Source organism: Bradysia coprophila, unplaced genomic scaffold (assembly GCF_014529535.1).
Source record: "Bradysia coprophila strain Holo2 unplaced genomic scaffold, BU_Bcop_v1 contig_324, whole genome shotgun sequence".
Taxonomy (NCBI): domain Eukaryota; kingdom Metazoa; phylum Arthropoda; class Insecta; order Diptera; family Sciaridae; genus Bradysia; species Bradysia coprophila.
In genome coordinates this window covers 2,609,781-2,630,068 of record NW_023503584.1, presented here as the reverse complement: position 1 = coordinate 2,630,068, position 20,288 = coordinate 2,609,781, and the positions used below count along the sequence as shown (strand labels likewise).

The 20,288-nt window shown below is 39.4% G+C and overlaps 4 protein-coding genes across 5 annotated transcripts; 1 reads left to right on the top strand and 3 right to left on the bottom strand.

Annotated features, from left to right (window-relative positions):
* Positions 1 to 2,763: 2,763 nt before the first annotated feature.
* On the top strand, positions 2,764 to 4,852 carry LOC119079483 (UDP-glucosyltransferase 2-like). Its single transcript, XM_037187427.1, has 4 exons — positions 2,764 to 3,866; positions 3,930 to 4,152; positions 4,215 to 4,434; positions 4,494 to 4,852. Exons 1-4 carry the CDS (start codon positions 3,009 to 3,011, stop codon positions 4,777 to 4,779), a joined length of 1,587 nt encoding a protein of 528 aa, XP_037043322.1. The 5' UTR covers positions 2,764 to 3,008; the 3' UTR covers positions 4,780 to 4,852.
* Positions 4,853 to 6,292: 1,440 nt separating this feature from the next.
* On the bottom strand, positions 6,293 to 7,540 carry LOC119079690 (beta-1,2-xylosyltransferase RCN11-like). The gene has a single exon (XM_037187748.1). The coding sequence runs from the start codon at positions 7,538 to 7,540 to the stop codon at positions 6,293 to 6,295; it is 1,248 nt and encodes a 415-aa protein (XP_037043643.1).
* Positions 7,541 to 10,476: 2,936 nt separating this feature from the next.
* Positions 10,477 to 18,850, bottom strand: LOC119079498. 2 transcript variants are annotated; one of them, XM_037187448.1, is made up of 7 exons: positions 18,338 to 18,850; positions 17,838 to 18,276; positions 17,674 to 17,773; positions 16,028 to 16,168; positions 15,705 to 15,972; positions 15,484 to 15,510; positions 10,477 to 10,617 (listed from the first exon to the last, which is right to left on the bottom strand). In XM_037187448.1, exons 1-6 carry the CDS (start codon positions 18,728 to 18,730, stop codon positions 15,502 to 15,504), a joined length of 1,350 nt encoding a protein of 449 aa, XP_037043343.1. In that variant the 5' UTR covers positions 18,731 to 18,850; the 3' UTR covers positions 10,477 to 10,617; positions 15,484 to 15,501. The 2 variants fall into 2 exon arrangements, with proteins under 2 accessions (XP_037043343.1, XP_037043342.1); XM_037187447.1 differs by having other exon boundaries at positions 10,478 to 10,617; positions 16,028 to 16,172; positions 17,678 to 17,773.
* On the bottom strand, positions 10,576 to 12,818 carry LOC119079497. Its single transcript, XM_037187446.1, has 6 exons — positions 12,407 to 12,818; positions 11,894 to 12,332; positions 11,719 to 11,830; positions 11,483 to 11,656; positions 11,156 to 11,423; positions 10,576 to 10,644 (listed from the first exon to the last, which is right to left on the bottom strand). The coding sequence occupies exons 1-6, from the start codon at positions 12,776 to 12,778 to the stop codon at positions 10,636 to 10,638; spliced, it is 1,374 nt and encodes a 457-aa protein (XP_037043341.1). The 5' UTR covers positions 12,779 to 12,818; the 3' UTR covers positions 10,576 to 10,635.
* Positions 18,851 to 20,288: the final 1,438 nt, after the last annotated feature.

Below are 20,288 nucleotides of genomic sequence, written 5' to 3'. Positions count from 1 at the left end.
TTAGTGGTCAGTCTTTCTAAATTTAGTGCCAGCACACAAGTCTAATAGCGAAGTAATTAATTTCAAAGTACTGAATACTAGTATGATCCTAGTTTGTTTGGGTGAGAATTTTCGACAATATTAAAAACAAAAAAATTCCACCTGTTCCAATGGCCAACATGCGATGAGAAAACGACGTTATGCTTTGAATGGTCACTTGTTTAATTGAGATGCGAAACCAGTTTGTAGGTATGATTTGACGCTTTATGAATGGAAATGAATGCAAAAAAATGATCATAAACATCTGTGTGTGTGGAATTACACAGCTCAACATAATGTGGGCAGCATTTGCCGTTAAACGCCCTGAAATCCTTATATGAAAGGCCCCACGATCTTTATATTTTTGCTCCTTCCGAAGAACTAACACTTTGAATTTCGACAAGTGAGCTGAAAAATCTGACGTATCTTTGAGATTATGCTAAAGAGGCCGTTCATGAAGTATATCGACTACGAGTGGACAGAAATAGTTTTTTTTCAGTTTTTAAACTTGTTGTTGTTCCAAAATTTAAGGACCTCAGCTACACAAATAAAATACCCTGGACTTTGTAATGTAATAAAGAAACTTAATTTCAAAGCCCGCCCAAATCCTGTGCTTACAATATCTAAACAGTGCGTGATAAAAAGTAGAACCAGCGAAAAACGACCCCTTATACGTCACCCAAATGGCGCCTGAAAAAGTTAGCTTTTCGCAGCATTGTTGCATAAAGATCAAAGCCCAATCGAAACCGGTGGCGATCCACTTGTCAACGGACAATCCACGAACCATTTCCACAATCCATTCAAAAAAAAAACCTGTCACTTCATTGGATCCACATCAATATCGTTTCACGTTTTTCATCCGTCCGATCGCTTTTACTGAATTATTTATAATATTTTTACTAAAACATAATGTCTTTGCATCATAATCACGCAGTGGCTCTCATTGTTAGTTGCTTGATAGAAAATGGACCATCCAGTGAATCTCAAATAACGGCCTATATTGGTGATCGGTACGACCGTGCATGTGTTGATTGTCAGAACATTGCATCCACCGAAAACTTGCAACCCTTACACCGAGAGCTGAATGCGCTTCGATTTATTGGGGCGATAATTTATAAATATGATACTGACGAGTACGATCTTCGAAATACACCGTTGCCGCCTGCACGTATACAAAAAGGACCGGGACCAAAACCGTACAAAGGACCAAGATCGAAGAGCAACTAGTACAACTTAAAGTTGATTAAAATTTCATTTCGCTGCTAATGTGCTTTAGAGTTAAATCGAATTCACTTGACAGAAAAGATAATAAATTTGATCTTCGCAAAGTCTTTTTCTCCATTACATTAAATTTACATAAGAGTTCATACGTGTGGCGCTTAAAGCATTTGAGTGTTTTGATTGTAATGGGCCATCAAAAATTCAGGCAGAGGAGATATTATGCTAATATTTTATCATCATTAAGACAACTTAAAAGTTGTAAGGAGAACACTGACTATGATAGCTTCAGTTCTCCGTGAAACACTACTTATCCTCTCACCATAAAAATTAGATCTTTCCTGGAAAGAAAATGTCGCTGCAGCGCCGATGTTCATGGCTAACACATCTGATTATGAATAAAGTGTTTGCTGAGAATACGAGCAACAGTGAGTTTTATAACATTTTTAGTATGTTGATTGAACAGTTGGTTTCCAAGTGGTCTGAATGTCTCGACAGAAGCTTAGGCATGTAAAAGGTATGTGCAAACTGAATGTTATTTCAAAGTCGTCAAAATTCATTAAATAGTTGTGTACGTACGCGCATACTCCTTCGTTTCTCGTTACTATTTTAATGCTTAGTTTCCTCTTACCAAAAAAGTACTCCGTGTGAGAGACAAAATTGAATTTTTTCAATTTTTTCTTTGTTTTTTTGACAGTTTGCTCTCTCACCACTCTCTCACGGAGTACTTTTTGTTGAGTGGAGTGGACACTTAAAGAAGATATACAGCGTCTGTGCTTGCAACATAAGAAACAAGATTTTTTTATTGAAATGAAATGCACTCGTTGTACTCATCAATCCACCAAGTCGTAAACAGTTTTCCAGTTTTTTTTTTTTTTAATTATTAGACCAAAGCCGAACGACTCTCAGAGATGCAGAAGCGTTGAAATTTTGACGTTGTTTAGTAACATAGTAAACTTGGGGTACTAAAAGGTGGAATTTGGACGAATAACGTTTTAGCACCCCAAGTTTACTAAAATTAAGTAAACAGCGCTCGGCCGCTACTCGGTTATACGCTACTCACTTGTTAGGGAAACTCGTCCCGTAACAGTCTGGCAACGTTAGACCAAGGCCGAGACCGTAAGCATAAAAAAAGCGTTGGAAGAAAAAAGAAATGAACTTTAGCGTAGCACAGCTCCTAGCATCAACACTCGTATGTCAGATGTCGTAAAGTCTCCTTTTCATGCATGCATGCGTCCACACATGTTGTTAAAAACGAAATAAATGTAAATCTTATTTTGATACCATCAGCATCCTAATATTCTCTGGGTTAATGCTGGCTAGGATCAGTGCTATGACTTTAGTCTGATATAATGTAAAGATGCGTGCTAACACTGATGAAGTAAAAGATTTCCCATTTAATCAGTTGAAAGTAGATCCATTCAAAGAAGTACAACAGACTCGACAAACACATATGTGATATATGCTTGTCGTATGAGATAGTTACAACTAAAAATATATTCAATTCACAGGTGCTGTTGCAGAATATTAAATACAAGAAACGAACACTCCAGAAACATAAATTAACGAAGTCATTGAAGAGAGCAACATTTTAATTGAACAAAATTCACTGATATATTTTAGTCATTTTAATTTCTGTACAGTGTATGGAACAACGTCTCTCGATATTTCGTTCATCTTATCAGTCGTTCGTCAAAGATATAAGCGACAAGTGTTACTAGGCAGCTACACTGCTACACGGTTTACAAATAACTTTAGTGATCGAGCGAAAAATGAAACTGAAATCAGTCTTCAATTATGTGACACTGTTGCTTTTGTGGGGAGTGTGCATGATTGCATCCGAAAAAATTTTGTTTCTGGTCTTATTCGGAACACGTAGCCATCGCATCGCAATGCAACCATTAGCGGAAAAACTGGTTGACCGTGGTCATGACGTGACATTTCTAGCCGAAACAAAATCGTCGGAAACTAATGATCCTCGAATACAAGAAGCGAATTTCAGTGGAATTTTCGAGCATATCGCATCACAGACTGTGGATTTAGGGGCTGACGCAATTGCACAACGCTTGGCAGAAGGACGTCACCATAATCATTTAATGGGAGGAACGATTTGGTGGGATATAATTATCAACGCTGCCGAAGCATTTTTCACAAACCGACAGTTTGTGGAATTTGTCAAGACATCGCATTATGACTTGATAGTCGTTGGTACCATTAAAGAAGTAGCTGTAGTGATGGCCTATAAAATGAATGCCAAAGTTATCTGGATGAATACTGGCGGAGCATTGCATCACGTCGATGCAGAAACTCTGGGATTACCAGTTGAGTCGAACTGGTTGCCTAGCTTCGCGCTGGGCAGTCCCTATTGGTTCGTTCCAGATCATATATATACGTCGTTTAACACATTGTGGGAATATATGCGGTATTACTGGCACTGTCTTCGAAAGATGGACCAAATAATTCAACAAAATCTGGGCAAAGACATACCACCATTGAATGAGCTACTTCAAAATTTTGATCTCATATTTTTGAACGAGCGTTTCCCGTATTCGTATCCACGATCACTGCCACCATACATTATTCCTGTCGGCGGTATGCATGTAAGGCACACAGACCGTGATTTACCAAAGGTACAATTTTGAGGGATATCAGATTATTGTAGCTAACTCATTACGTTTCCGAACAACAATCAGGACATTCAAGAGTTTATCGATCGATTTCCTTACTTCATCTACATAAGTTTCGGCAGTCTGATGCATGTAGGAACATTGCCGACCGAATTACGTCAAGACTTTTTCGATGCAGTTGCCTCGTTAAGAAATGTTGGTTTTCTGTGGAAATGGAATGGCCATGTTCCCAGTACAATGCCCAGCAACGTTATGACCATGGAATGGTTTCCTCAACAGGCGATCTTAGGTTGTATTCGATTAAAAAATGATTTTTCGCCATTGACTAAAACATTCGCTTTGCACTAACAGCGAACCCGAAATGTAAAGGATTCGTAACTCAAGGCGGAGCAATGAGCTTTCAGCAGGCAATTTATCACGCTGTACCAATGATCATAATACCAATATGGTGGGATCAGCCAGCTTTGGCCCGACTTGCCGTTCATTACGGTGTAGGAATACACTTGGAGTTATCGGAACTGACAGAGAAATCTTTGAAGTCTGCGCTCCACGAAATAATTTTCAATGAATCGTAAGAGCTGTTGTTCCATTGACGAAAAATTATCGATTTTTTATCGTAAAATGTTGTAGATATAAAGATATGTCGGTCGCCGTTTCCAATCGTGCTAAAAATGAACCTGCGGCATCCGCGGACACTGCGGTATCATGGGTCGAGTATACGTTACGCCATGACACCAAGTATTTAAAATCACCATCCGTGGCACAGAGTTGGTGGAAGAAACGATTGTTGGACTTATGGTTTCTGGTTTTCTCGGTGGTATTTGTTGTATGCTTTACAGTTTATCAAACCACAAAGCTTGTGGTGCGGCGTAAAATTAGAAATCGTAAACGCTCCAAGAGACTTAAAGTTTTGTAATTTGTAAAATTGTCCAATAGAAATGCTGTCCACGGTAATATTCCAGAATCGTTCACCCACTTTTTTCACCCAGAAACAGAATTTACTTAGGGACCATTCAAATAGTGAATGGGGTGGGGGGTTTCCGAAAATTGTGCTAAAGTGTGCGGTCTAGAGGGGGTGTTTCCAAAAAGCGTGCGCACTCTTTTCAAGAAAAATTATTTTAGTTTCACTTTGCAATTTTGAGTTATTCTTCAACAAAAACTCTCTCTCTCTCTCTCTCTATCTCGTAGCTCTGCTCTTCCGCTTCAGACTAGATCTTCTTTTGGCTGTAGAAATTTTGCAAAGTTCGTTATGCCTCAGAAAACGCGAAAATAAGAATTGTCTGAAGTGGAAATGCGGAGCTACGAGATGAAGAGAGTTTACGTTTCATTGATATGACCAAACTGTGAGCGCGTACAGCAATTATTCGATAAGGTTCACTGGTGAATCGTCAAGAGGATAATGACAAGTTTCATTAATTCGCTTTCGTTCTCAAATTTTCTTACATTTAGAGAGCAAACAGTAATTGTTTTTCGTTCAGTTAAAACTGTCAAAGTTCACTATCTATGTATCGCTCTCCTCTACCTATGTCGGCAATATTGTTAAAACTACTGTATGTGCTCTTAAAACATTAGTGACAATTCTCACAACTCCACCCATATCGCTGACATGGGTAGAAAAGTTCAAGGTTGGAAAACCTTGGAAAAGTTATCTCTCAGTGAAACTTGACAACTCTCACCAGACGATTAACTGAACGAAATATAATTACTGTATTTTCCCGACTCGTTCGATTCTGAAAATTTTGTTAAAAAAATCGGTCAATTTGAAAATCGACATCGGTAAACGACGATTCTGACGAATTACAAGTTTTTCAAAAAACCCAAAATTCGTGCGCACTTTTAGTGGGTGGTTTTGAAAAACGTGCACAGACGTGTAAGGGGGAGGGGGACTCAAATATCGCAACTATTTTATTAATTTATGATCTTACAATGTGTCAGGGTCGTGATGTAGAATTCACAGAAATTCTCAAAATTTCTTGTATAAATTTCGATGATTTCAAGACTTTTATTTCTCGAAAATATTTTTGACAAACGAGTCCTCCTTAATTTTCATCATTTTTCATTTGCTTCGTTTTGAAGGACATGCGAGGCTCGAGAAATGCCCCTACACGACTAAAAATAGTAATAAAAAATCGATGAGAAACCACCAAAAAAGATATTTTGGATTTTTTTTTGCGAAATATCACATTGTCTTCAGGCATTTTTGAAGGGTTTTGACGACTCTAAGAATGGGCGATAATCAATAATTATGGATTTATCGAAAATTAATAGTTTGATATCAGCGAAAGTTCTCAAAGCCAGCTTAAATTCTATAACTAAAATATTCTGAATTTTTGGCTTCACTTTTGTGTCTGCGTTTTATGATAGTCTATCTACAACGCACTGTCTAGCACTGAAGCTGCTATGCTATCGATCTTTAATTAGTCATCGCTCTAACCAGCCGTAGTCTTTCTATCCAGTTCTTTCATCGCATTACCAATAACTTTTACAATATCTTCGGGTGGAAGCACTTTGCCCATAAATTCAATGGCATGATGTCTCAAATCCACCCACGTAGCAATGTTATGGAAATGTCGGTTCGCTGAACTTCGATCGTCCATGAATACTTCGATGAGATGAGAACCAGGCGACATGAACCGACTGTACACTAACCCAGCCCCGTGAACGCCAACCATTATGTTTGCTTTGACTGCAATTTGTACCTGTTCTTTAAATGTGGTGTAATTCTCCGGACGGAATCTGATTACATTGAGTAATGGAAAGGCGGATCGAATGGTTTCGAGGATAGTATCTTCGTTTACGAGCACTCTCGCAATTTTTCGTGTGGACAAGTACTGCTGCCGGGAAACAAATAGGAGGGTAAAGCGTTTAACGTGATTCGTGCGTTTAAAGTGCATCTTATCGGTTGCCCAGTCTCGGAATCCTTTTAAAATCGGAGATGAGCAGAACGCATCCGTTTTGTATCCCCCGAATTCAGTGAAGTGAGATCTCATTCCGTACATGTTGGTGATGCTTCGTCGAAAGCATGTATCACTCGGGAATGGATTATTTCGGATGATTCGCACTCCTTTCGGAAATAGTTCCGACCAGAAGGTGAAAAGTGGATTGTTTACGATCCCCTGCATACCGTCGTAGATAGCGATTTCCACTTGATCTGGATCTTCATCCAAAAGCGCTAGACTTGCGAATGTGTTCGTTACATCCTCCAAGAAGTGATATGCGTTCGTGGCGTCCCATCTCCACATCCAGAAGACCGTATGCAAAACGGTATGATTGCATTGCAGGTCTCCATTCCTAGACGCTTCGAATTTGTCCACATGAAAGAAACTATCGAATTGCATTTTACGCTCATCGATTCCGTTGTAGTTCCTTTCGAACGGTGCACAATCAGCAGCTAAAATGTCGTTTTGCATTTTTATTGTAGCTTCAGACGACAGATTCGAAGTGCTTGCAACGTAATACGGTTCGTAGAGCCGGATTTTTGTGTTAGACAGCAGACACATGCGCCGGGTAACAGCCTCGTCATATCGTAAGTAGCAAGTTATTTTACTCGTGGATTCATTCGTACAAGTCTCAAACGCGGTTGCTTTCCAAATTTCGAACATTTCGGGGCCATACTTTTCATCGCAATCATTGCTGTTCCCATTCACATCGTTTCGTGGTGGACCTTCATGTCTCATTATGTAGCTGGCGAGTTTCTTCAACGGAGCTATGTCACTGCGCGTATCAATGTCGCGAAGTACAAAAACTACCGCGCAATAGCAAAAAATGATTAAAGTTGAACAGATGAAAGTCTGTTGATATCGACTACGGAATCGAAACATTTCTTAGGAGAAAAAAAACCAATTCACATCTCAGATATGAAGCTAAAATTCAACTGATCAACTCAACGCTATACTGTTTTCCATAATTGCTGGTAAGCCTACACGGAAAAAACGCCAAATGTCGATGTACGTTTGAGTCGATCAAGATTTACGAGTGAGTCGCAAATACTACATCTCCTACGGTGTTGAGGAATCTCGCGCCGCGTCATTCACAATTACTCACAAAGTGACATTTTCCTTATACAAAATGTGTCAAAATGTGAATTATTGTGAATGACGCGGCGCGAGATTCCTAGCAACCTCTCCTACGTAGTATGTACTGTACATCAAAGACGTACAATTTTACGTCTAGATCGTACAATAAACGGCTGAGTGAACCATTGGTTTTGTCCACCGCAGTTCTCCCTCAACTATGGCGTACAAAACTAATGGTTCACTCAGCCGTTTATTGTACGATTTAGACATAAAATTGTACGACTTTGATGCACATAGTACGTACGAGATGTAGTATTTGCGACTCACACGTAAATCGTGATCGACTCAAACGTACATCGACATTTGTCGTTTTTTCCGTGTAATTGTTTTTTTATTCCATTCAGTCCTGTAGATTGTTTTACGAAATATTCGGAGGCCCTGCATTTGCTCGTATGAAGATAGGTCATTCATCATTTCTCTCAAGCGAGTCGCCACCGGTACATTATGACCCCTGAAAACCCGTGCTTACACCTCCGTAATAAACACATCCTAAACGAGCTAACCTAAATCTATAAAAGCACGCAACACATGCAATCGTACATGCATTTGAAAATTTGGAAGAAACTGTGTGATTCACTTACACTGTGTAAGATACACACTATTAATCAGTCATACGAATCGAGGGCCTAATTGGAAAAAGTCGCCCGAACGGAAGAGCCTTTCGACTTTTTCCCCGATGGGCTTTTTTGAGCCAGTCCGGGCCTAGCAATATGACAAGCGCTCGCGATAATATTGTCATAAAAATTCTGATAACGTGCAGCAAATGTTTCGTAGACATAGGAAAATATTTGCACAACTGAATACATCAACTTCACATTGTGTCGTCACATCCTGAGATCGTTACCCTTCTGATCAACTTTTTTTTTTAAATATATTTGTTTGCTGACCTCTTTTACCTGCATTGCCTGTAATTGTAACTTATAGCATCTCAAGATAGCAAAGTTTTATAATTTGTTTTTCTCTATAATGTGGTATGTACCATCATGACCGAAATTTCTTGTGTGTGAAAGTAGCTCTTATAAACGGTTTATACATTAGTTTCCTTATGACCGAAAGGAATTTCATCCTAAAAATGTTTTAGGACCAAAAATTTATTCGATTCGAACACACCCGTGTAAACGCTTTACATTTCTTTCCCGAAAAAATGGCCTTAGCCGACCTATAACGATTTTGTATGAAGCCGATCGCTGAATTCTTACAAAAAAATTATTCCTCTAGTTGATATCTAATGGATTGCCGAATACACGAAACCTCTACACCCCAAGCCGAGGCTTTAACCAACTTAAAAACGAGCCGTCAGAACAGTCGGAGCGTTTGCTGCGACTGAGCCCCGTACAAACCCGTACATCTATTGCGCACGTGACCCTACTTCGTCCGTCGCCCTACTCTTACCGTAAGCCTATTGCGCCCGTAAACGTCGTAAAATTCTTATGCAATGTGTACGTCTTAAAAATTGCGCATAGCGCAATTACGAAGCCCCGTACGACGTTCCTTTCAAAAGTAACACAAACTACACTTCCCACTGATCAGTGATTTTGGAATTATCATTTTCACCTATTTATATTGATTTTACAAAAATCCAAAATGGCGGCCGACGGCCATTTTGTTAGGAGGTGGAAAGTACAACGGCTGCTTTACATTCGTTAGTACCTTTCAAACAAAAAAAAATTCATGAAATTCGGTTAAATTTTACTCGAGATATTAACAAAAAACACCACCTTCACTGTACGGCCGAGTAGCCACATATAAGCTCACTCCAAGAGACCTAGCTCACGCTCCGGTAAACCGAATTTCATAAACGTTTTTTTTCCCTGATTGGTACGGTCAATACCTATCTAATAAATCAAAATCCATCTAAATCCGTTCAAATTTGACTAACCTACAAGCAAAAACGGATTCCCGCCCTGTACCTAGTTCACACCAAGGGGTCTAACTCACGAGTCGGTCATCCAATTTCCATAAACTTTTTTTTTGTGGATAGGTATTGTAAATACCTTTCATTTGATGTATCACTTACAAGTGTAGCCTTTAAATGGCCTGAGAAATCTTTGGAAAACGTTAAAGCACTTATGGGGCCCCAGCTCTGGAGGGGTCGACCCAAAATCGCCCATCTTCGAACTTAGCCTCACTATTTCAACTACCTTTCAGGGAAAAAAAAAATTTTTGAAATCGGATTTGATTTACTCAAGATATCGACGTGACAGACGGACAGACGGACAGACGGACAGACGGACAGACGGACAGAAGGACAGACGGACAGACGGACAGACGGACAGACGGACAGACGGACAGACAAAATTTTTATTGCGGATTCGTTATCTATGAACATAGGCAAACACTTTGCCCTTACCGTCTGCTTCGAATTCCATCAATTACACACGGCATCGTAATCCTATAAGCCCCTTCGTACTTCGTACGGGGCTAAAAAGGTCGGCTCTCATGACTGTCCCAGAAGCGATCTTATCGAATTGAAAATACAACTTTTTGAAGCTAAGAAGTTCCAATCAAGAAAACTAGTTTGTTAGCGTTCCTCCCGTTTTAATTCTAACAAAACGAAGTGAAATCATTTGTTCAGATGACTTTTGTATTATTATATACATGGGATTGAACTCAGCGCAAGTAAATCAGTTTACAGCGACTGCTGATGGTCGTAGGTTGAGAAGTAGTTTGTAACGGCCATGGGTAATGAAGCAATGTTACGAAGTCTGAAAAGAAAAAATTATTTATTAAATTACAACGTGACTCAAAACCGGTTTCGATTGAAGGGCTGTTTTCGTCTGAGATGTATGTTCACCACCCATGAAAACTAGTGTGGCCAGCCAACGTCAAAAATACTATCTTCAACAGCTAATTATGGTTTACAAGACTAGGTATTTCCATTTCTTCGAAAAATAATTGTGTACTCCATGAGCCACCTCGGTGGAGCTTCTTCGGGATAAGTTCGCAAACTCTTATCCAGAAAATCGACTAACTGAAACTAATTTTCCAAACTGAAACCCCTTTCTTAAAGAAGAAATTTACATTCCTTTTCGCAAAACAAAATAAAGTCGAGAACATCGATCCACACAGGCAAAGGACACATAGTTGAATGAGCTGAGATCAGCGCCTATGTTAAGTAATTTTTTTTACGAAAATTTACCAAAAAATACCAGAATTGACCAGACATGTTTTGCTAAAGCCAGCCGAAAAAATGATCGAAAAATGCACATCGCTCACCTCGAACTTTTTGCGCAGGCTGTCCAGCAGAAGCGTTTCCAAGCTCTCAATTTTTAAATTTTGGCTGTCACTCAGTTTTTTCAGTCTGGCAATTTCCTTTGCTTGAGCTTTGATCGTTTGTTGTCTAAGTGAACAATTTCCGCAGGATGTGAACGAATTTGAAGCATCTAGAATGTCCCCTGAACATTTTAGTCGTTTTTTCGGATTTGTTTCTGATGGAAAGGCATCTGTGAGTTCGTGTGGATGCAGCCGTTGATCCGGTGTTATTCTAAGGAACACAGCGACATTGATTTAAAGTTTTATACGGAACTAATCGAAAGTTCATACCGATTTATTGGTGTGGTGTCACAGTGGCTCACATTTCCATGGTCGCCGAAATCGGAATTATCATCCGTAGATTCTTCTTCAGTTTTAATGTCGATGTCCTGAGTGGAGTAATGATTTGTCTCGCTAAGAATGTATTCTCCGGCCTCAAAGTGCTGCTCATCTTCCTGTTTTATTCTAAAAATGATACAGGCCGGCTGTGGTGAAAATTGAAACATTTCGACTGGACCCAACCTTACCTGTCGCTCGGTGTAAGTCGATCCATTTGCAGATTCACTTCAGTGGCGTTCTTCGAATAATTATTTTCTGGAGCTTGAGCAGCTTCTATCCGTCCCGTTATTAGGTTTGGTACTAGAATACGACAACAAGCACGAAAGTTAGCCGCATTCCAAAACGTAATTTTCCTGCACCTACCTTCGAAAGCTGAACTATACATCGAACCTACGCTTTTCTCCAGCGAAATACGTTTCACTCTCGAATTTGCCATGATTGCGTTCGACATTCTTGTAAAGCTGAGTCCACCAATCATGTCAGATTCTGGCCATCCAAGGAACTGTGCAATTTTTTGGGGCATTTTGCCGATTGAATGTTTTCCAACGTGTTGTGCGACACATTTCCCATCACGATATTGAATGAACAATCTATCAGTTGGGACTGTCTTCGGTCGTAGGCGAATGTAATTCCGCACAAAATCGACCATTTTGCCACTGATTGTACAGACCTTAATCGCTTTGGTCGTTGGATTTGGAACTCGTACCACGATTTCTGTACCGTAATCTTTTATGTACTCCATCTTAATGCTGGTCAACGTGTCAGTCTGTGGTGATACACACATCGCAAACACCGTCACAGCCTGCATGCAAAAGAAAATGATACTTCTACAATAACCAATCACCGAAACGAACGCAATGCTGTTCAGATGCAAACCTTAACAACGACGTACTCCGTATCCGACGCTTCTTGCAAAAATTTATTTACTTCGTCTGCGGTGAATTGACGTGGTAGGTTGTTACGGATGAGACCCTCTTTCGCCTTTTTCAGAAAAGCAAGTAATTGATCGTATTCGCCAATATTGACATTATGCTTAGAACTGAGCATAGGCTTCAGCATTGAATAGACGGAACGTAGTGATGCTGGTGATACGGTTTTTGCCATCTCACCGAAATACTTCAGCAATACTTCCTCTGTGAATGAATTCGTGTCTTGTGCTTCTTGCCATTTCCTGAATTTCCCGTACACTGCATCGTAGCGATGACGAGACTTATCAGTATAAAGGTCTGCTGGAAGATCACTTGCCATTATGCAGTTCAAAAAAAATGTAAACACAAGAACCACAAAACATAAATATTGACTGACGTTTAAAATGTCAGATTGTTACCGAACCGAAATGTTAAGGGTGTGTCATGTGATTTTCGTAATTTGACAGTTTTCAAAATTGACGGTTGTATGGATATGTCAAATTGGGGTATTCTCTTTGGGGGTACTGACGTTTATATTATGTTAAGCTAAGGATAGGTCTGTTCCAAGGTTATTTGAGCTGTCAAAGCGTCATCCATACAGCTATAACCAAAAAATTGTTGTTGACAATTTGTTCGTAAGAGTGTTGAGGCTGAGAATGATATCGTTCGTTTTCGGCTTTCAAAACTCGTTTTTACCGTCGTATAGTATGGAAATTCAAGGCTGTATACTTTGAGGAGGTCACGCAGACCGCCATTTTTTTTTTTTTTTTTTAGATACGCGGGAACACACCACTTCTGATGATTTTACATGTAAAAAAAAATTCCCCACATCATCAAGTCGACGGGAATCATCAGAGTAGGTGAATTTTTGTATGAAATCGGCCATTTTATCATCAACTGTGGTGTGTAACCCGCGTATCTGTATCTGCGAGACCTCCCCAAAGTATACAGCCTTGTGGAAATTGGCAATATCGTTTAGACAGCACTCATATTTTGTGGCAAAGGCATAAGCCAAATACAACCAGCCGGTGAAATGAAATTTTGGTACCATTCACTTGGAATTGTCATAAGTGCGAGTGAGATAAATATAATTCAAAGTCGGTAGAGCGAGAAGGATAGAAATGTTTCGAAAACCGAACATTTCAAGCGACTGGGTTGTGTGGGCCACTTGTCAAATTTTTTAGCTTTCGTGGAAAAATGCATGATAATTTCATTTCATCGACTGGTTTTATACTTGACTTCACAGTAGGGCGGTTTAAATACCTATATGTGTTTCTTGTTAGGTTCCCCTAGCAGTTTTAAAGGCCATTGCGAGAAACTGAGATCGGCATAAAAACAAACGGGTACAAGCCGCTTTATAGCACGGCAGAGTAAAATAAACCAGGCAGGAGCGGTTCATTTTCGAAACGTCAAATGAGGGACCTAATACACTATGTGAAAATGAACTCAAATGAACACTGACATAAATTGAAAAACTTTATTCGCAAAAAATATTGGGCTACTAGATTATTCAGGTCCATAGTCAACTCAGCGCTCCTGCCTGGTTTTTACTCTGTCGTGTTAGGCTAGCACAAAATCAGAGAACCAAAATGACCTGAAATGCGGGCCTCACGAAATCGGCTACAAAATACAACTCTTTCTTCCAGTACCAAATGGTGTCAAATGATGCAGAAATGGTGTCCAACGAATTGAGTCGAAGGCTCTATACCAGGCAAAAGTTGACCGATTTTTAAACGTTCGATTCGTTCCTTACATCCGCCGTTTATACAAGGACCACAAATGAATGAAGGTGATATGGATTGTGCGCGAAATTTTTGAAAACGCAAATGATTTTTGTGGAAATTTTTTTATTTTTATTTTTTTAAGGTATTTCAGGTTTTAGGTATTTTGGGTGATCAAATATATATCAATCTAAATACCTAAAACCTGAAATACCTTAAAAAAAATAAAAATAAAAAAAATCCACAAAAATCAGTTGCGTTTTCAAAAATTTCGCGCACAATAAAAATACATATCACCCTCATTCATTTGTTGTCATTGTGTAAACGGCGGATGTAAGGAACGAATCCGACGTTTAAAAATCGGTCAACTTTTGCCTGGTATAGAGCCTTTGATTGAGTATATATCATGAGTCCACTTGTTGATATGAAGCACTCTGGCTACGACACCCCCCAGAGTTAAGATTTTTTTCATAGGAAAACTTCTTGACCGAAATTGGAGAGTGATCCGGCTGTGGTTATTATCGGAATTAATAGATGTTGAAAAGAGCTACAAGATGAGTCAAGGCGAGTTATAATTAATTGGTCCTCGGACTTCTATCTCCTATCCCAACAAGGAGCAAGCTATTGATTTTTTTCCATATTCTGCAAGACAAGTTAAAATAAGTGGTCTGAATTATATGTCCTGCTCTCTCATCATAACAGTCTATCAAAGCGGAAGAATACTTATCTCTCGGTAAAATCATAGAATGCGACTAAACCTGGTTTCAGTACTCGATTGCTGGCTCCTTTATAAGGCTAACAATGAGGATTAATGCTTGAGCTTAATCAGGCCACAGTTCTCTGAATCTCAAAGGAGAAGACTGGGCACTGAATCGTGTTTGAGTAGAAGATTTGTGACGAGGCTGTGGAAAGTAGTGATGGTGTGGAGGACCTTACGAGGGCTTCCGAGATTTGTGTGATGACGGGGTCGAAAACAAAGGGTCACAAAATCGACCTGTGTTCCAGGATCAGAAATGATCCTTCATTCTGATAAATCTAATACTTATCTCTACAATGTGGATTTTACCCATGAAAGAAATCGAAAATGGACCAACACAATATCAATTTTTCTCATCATAACATTCTATGACAAGTCCTGAAAGTTATAATTAACTGGTCAACTGACTTCTCGCTCTGATCGTAACAGTCTATATCGAAAAAAACTCAGTTCTTACGAAACATAAGTGCATTTCATTGACAAAAAAAAAATCACAAAACGAAGTGAAACCATTTGTTCAGCTGATTGTTGTTTAAAGAACAATCTTACCATTTGCCTATTATTTACATAGGCAATGAAGCAATATTATGAAGTCTGAAAAGAAAAATTAATTATTTATTAAATTACAACGTCACTCAAAACCTGTGTCGATTGTTAGGGCTGTTTGTCTCTGAGTTTATCAAACATGAATGCAGATGTGTTTCAAAACTGAAACCTCCGACTCAAGTGGACGTTAATAGGATGCCCAATATTTCAGAAAAAATGATTGAAAAATGCACATCGCTCACCTCGAACTTTTTGCGCAGGTTGTCCAGCAGCAGTGTTTCCAAACTCTCAATTTTTAAATTTTGCCGGTCAGTCAGTTGTTTCAATCTGGAAATTTCCTCCGCTTGAGCCTTGATCGTTTGTTGACAAAACGAATCATTTTGGCAGGACGTTATGGAATGTGAGGCATCGTCAATATCACCAGAACATTTCAGTCGTTTGTTCGGATGTGTTTCTGATGGAAGACTATTTGGGAGTTCGTGTGAATACAGCCGTTGTGCCGTTGTAATTCTGCGGAACATAGCGATGGGTAAAGTTTTATACGAATCTAACCTCAGGTTCATACGTGGTATTTTGGTCGTGATATCGATGATCTTCAGATCTAGAACTGGAACTATCATCCGGAGATTCATTTTCAGTTTTAATGACAATGTCGCTAAAACTGTATTCTCCAGCTTCAAAGTGCTGTTCATCTTCCTGTTTTATTCTGAAAATGAAAGTTTAGGCTGACTGTGATAAACAAATTAAGAGTGATATCGCCAAATCTTCAGGTGATTGGGAAACAAGCGGTCTCCGATTTTAATGAGTGATAGCTCGTTGGATTCGTCTTTCAATTCTAGGAAACACGTGTCTTTCACTTTTTCTTAAAAAAACTTGTTTTCTGTGAAAAGCGCTCAAAAGTGAAGACATGCCAGAGGGTACCGAAAACAGTTTTTCGGCAATAACTCAAGAAAAAATTATTTTAAATGGTTGTAATGTTGTACGATTGTCGGCCTTGAAAAGACCTACAGGTAGAGTATACGCACCGCTTGGTGCTAGTTGATCCACTAGAGTTATGACTAGAAATATAGTGTATGTTCGGAGAGTCTGCAGCTTTGATGTACCACGGAACTGAGTATGGGGTGTTGTAGCTGGCCTCACCCACTATCGTTGCACATATAAATGAACCCAGTACTTTTGGGCTGCAAGCCTACAGAAGTCTTGAAAAAAAAGTTGGTGCCAAAATGTAGATTGTTTTCTTCTTTCTGAGGGCCCAACTGCCAGAAGAGCATCTGGAACGGTACTTCTTCAATCATTTTTTATTGTCTACTATTCTTTCACCTTATCAATAGAAAAACGCTTCGCTATGTCGCGAATATATCAGATCCACTATTAGTAATATCAAGAGAAAAATCATTAAAGTTTTCTCCGAGGATTTTAGTCAAATAAAGTGTTAGCGTATAGCAAATGACCTCAGGACTACGGAACAGTAATTAGTTTTTCAATTGGACCAATATTTGCTACGTGACAGGAGTTTGGAAAACCGTTTGCTCCCACTTGATCGTATCGTTTTTCCAAACTCCTGTCGCGTAGCAAATATTGGTTCAATTGAAAAACTAATTACTGTTCCGGACTCCTGAGGTCATTTGCTATACGCTAACACTTTATTTGACTATAATCCTCCGAGAAAAATTTAATAATTTTTCACAAGAATTCCTAACACTGGATATGTTGTAACGACCTATACTCGAGTCAAAGTGAAGCGTATACGGTAAGGGAATAGTAGACGATACAAAATTACTGACGTAGAACCGTTCCAGACGCTGTTCTGGCAGTTGGGCCCTCAGACAGAAGGAAAAAATCTACATTTTGGCACCAACTTTTTTTTTCAAGACTTCTGTAGGCTTGCAGCCCAAAAGTACTGGGTTCATTTATATGTGCAACGATAGTGGGTGAGGCCAGCTACAACACCCCATACTCAGCTCCGTGGTACATTGAAGCTGCAGAAAAGGCGGACTCTCCGAACATTCACTATATTTCTAGTCATAACTCTAGTGGATCAACTAGCACCAAGCGGTGCGTATACTCCACCTGTAGGTCTCTAGAATTGAAAGACGAATCCAACGAGCTATCACTCATTAAAATCGGAGACCGCTTGTTTCCAAAGTTAAAAAAATCACCTGAAGATTTGGCGATATCACTCTTAAACATTTTGATTGTGCACAATTTTACCTATCACTTGCAAGTGGATCCACATGCAGATTTTCTCGATTTACGTTCTTCGTGTAATTATTTTCTGGAGCTTCTATCCGTCCCGTTATTATGCTTGAAACTATAACACCACAACACATACGAAAGTTAACACCATTCCAAAAATAAAATTTTCCTACACCTACCTTCGAAAGCTGCACAACACATCGAGCCTACGCTTTTCTCCTGAGATATATGCTTCATTCTCGCATTTGCCGTGATTGAATCCGATATTCGTCTAAAACTGAGTCCACCCATTATTTCTGATTCTGGCCATCCCAGAAACTCTGCAATTTTTTGAGGCATTTTCGCAATCGCATGTTTACCAATGTGTTGTGCGCTGCATCTGTTGTCTCGATATTGAATGAAGAATCTGCGGGTCGCAAGTGCAATCGGTCGCAGGCGCATATACTTCCGCACAAAATCGACCAATTTGCCACGGATTGTACAGACTTTGATTTGTTTCGTTGCTGCATTTGGAACTCGTACCAGAATATCTGTTCCGTTGTCCGTTACCTGTTCCATTTTAATGTTCGTCAGCGTATCAGACCGCGTTGATACACACATCGCGAACACCGTCACAGCCTGTGGTCAAATTTATTGCTTCTAGAACAACAGAAATTAATGCAACGCTATTGGTGCAAACCTTAACAGCTGCGTATTCCGAATCCGGCGCTTCCTGCAAAAATTTATTTACTTCGTCTGCGGTGAAGAGACGTGGTGGCGCATTACTGATGAACTCAACTTTCGACTTTTTCAGCAAAGCAAGTAATTGAGAGTATTCGCCAATATTGACATTATGCTTAGAACTGAGCATAGACTTCAGCATTGAATAAACGGTGTATAGTGTTGTTGGTGCCAATGTTCTTGCCAGTCCACCGAAATACTTCAGCAATACTTCCTCTGTGAATGAAATCATGTCTTGCGCTTCTTGCCATTTCCTGAATTTTGCATACTCAGTCTCGTACCGACCCCGTGACTTATCGGGCAAAAAATGTTGTATTCTCTCATTGTATGCGATAGGGTCAGAATTTGCCATAGTGAATTTGAACAAAACGTAAACATTGAAATCCCCAAACAAAACAGTGACTGACGTTTGAAGTGTCAGAGTGTTATCAAACCAAAAATGGTATGAAGTGTTTAAGGGGTGGTCTTGATCGTTTGAGTGTTATAGTTCGGCATAAACCAATAAGGCATGATTTCCACTTACCAAAGAAGTACTCCGTGTGAGAGGCAAAATAGAATTTTCCAATTTTTGCTTTGTTTACTTGACAGCTATCACATGGAGTACTTTTTGGTTAGTGGCAACCATACTTAAGATGTTGTACAGAATATCTATAGCCAACTGATATTTTGTTGGTCCATTTCCCATATGATCCACAGGTAGCCGATGTACATTAGAAAAGTAAGTAGATTGCTGCTATGATGCAGTCTATCGAAAGAGCTCGTTAGACCCGTACGAAGTACTGGGGTCTTATAGGTTTACGCATACGTTTGTAACACGTCGACTCCCTGACTCCCTGAGTAAGGGGAAACCTATTGTGGTTGTCTAGAGATGCCAAATCCGCGAGAAAAAAAATATCCGTCTGTCTGGCTAAGTTCGAAGATGAGTGATTTTGGATTGACCCCTCCCAAGCTGTGGCCCAATAAGTGCTTTACGGTTTTTCGAAGATATCTCCGGACATTTAAACGTTAAACTTGTAAGTGATACGTCAAATAAAAGGTATTTACAATACCGATCGACAAAAAAAAGTTTATGGAAATCGGATGACCGACTCGTGAGTTAGACCCCTTGGTGTGGAACAGGCACAGGGCGGCAAGCAGTTTTTGCTTGTAGGTCGGCCACATTTGAACATATTTCGTCTGTTTTAGCTTTATTAGATCGTACCAATCAGGGAATTTTTTTTTAATGAAATTATGTTCTCCGGAGCGTGAGCTAGGTCTCTTGGAGTGAGCTCTTATCTGGCTACTCGGAAGTACAGTGAACGTGGTGTATTTTGACAATATCTCGAGTAAATTTTGACCGAATTTCATGAATTTTTTTTTGTTTGAAAGGTATTAACGAATGTAAAGCGTCGGTACTATTTCCGGTCTCCTAACAAAATGGCTGCCGGCGGCCATATTGGATTTTAGTAAAATTGAAGTATCTTGGGGAAAATGGTACTAAGAGAGTTTCTGTTAACATGGAAATAATGTGTTAAGTGTGAGGGGTTTCAGGGATTCCATATATGGACATCTATATATACCTATATACAGCTATATTGAGCTATATACAGGCATGTAGAGCTATATAATAGCATATTCCTCTGTGAAATGTTTATTTACAGTGAAATATAGGTAAATATAGCGGTATATAGCTGTTTAAATAGGAATTTATGAAATTTGACTTCGTACGGGGCTGTCTATATTGCCTCCGGCAATCGTATATGATAACAAGGCAAAGAGTGGATAATGTAAGTGATTTTAAAGCGCGAATAGTTTTTCAGCAGAGAAGAAAATGAAGTAAGAGAAATGAAGAGTTTCACATTAAAGGCTTTTGATACGAATAGGTGTTTCGTACGGGTCGGCGTTAGCTATGTTTTTTTTTAAGCGTAACT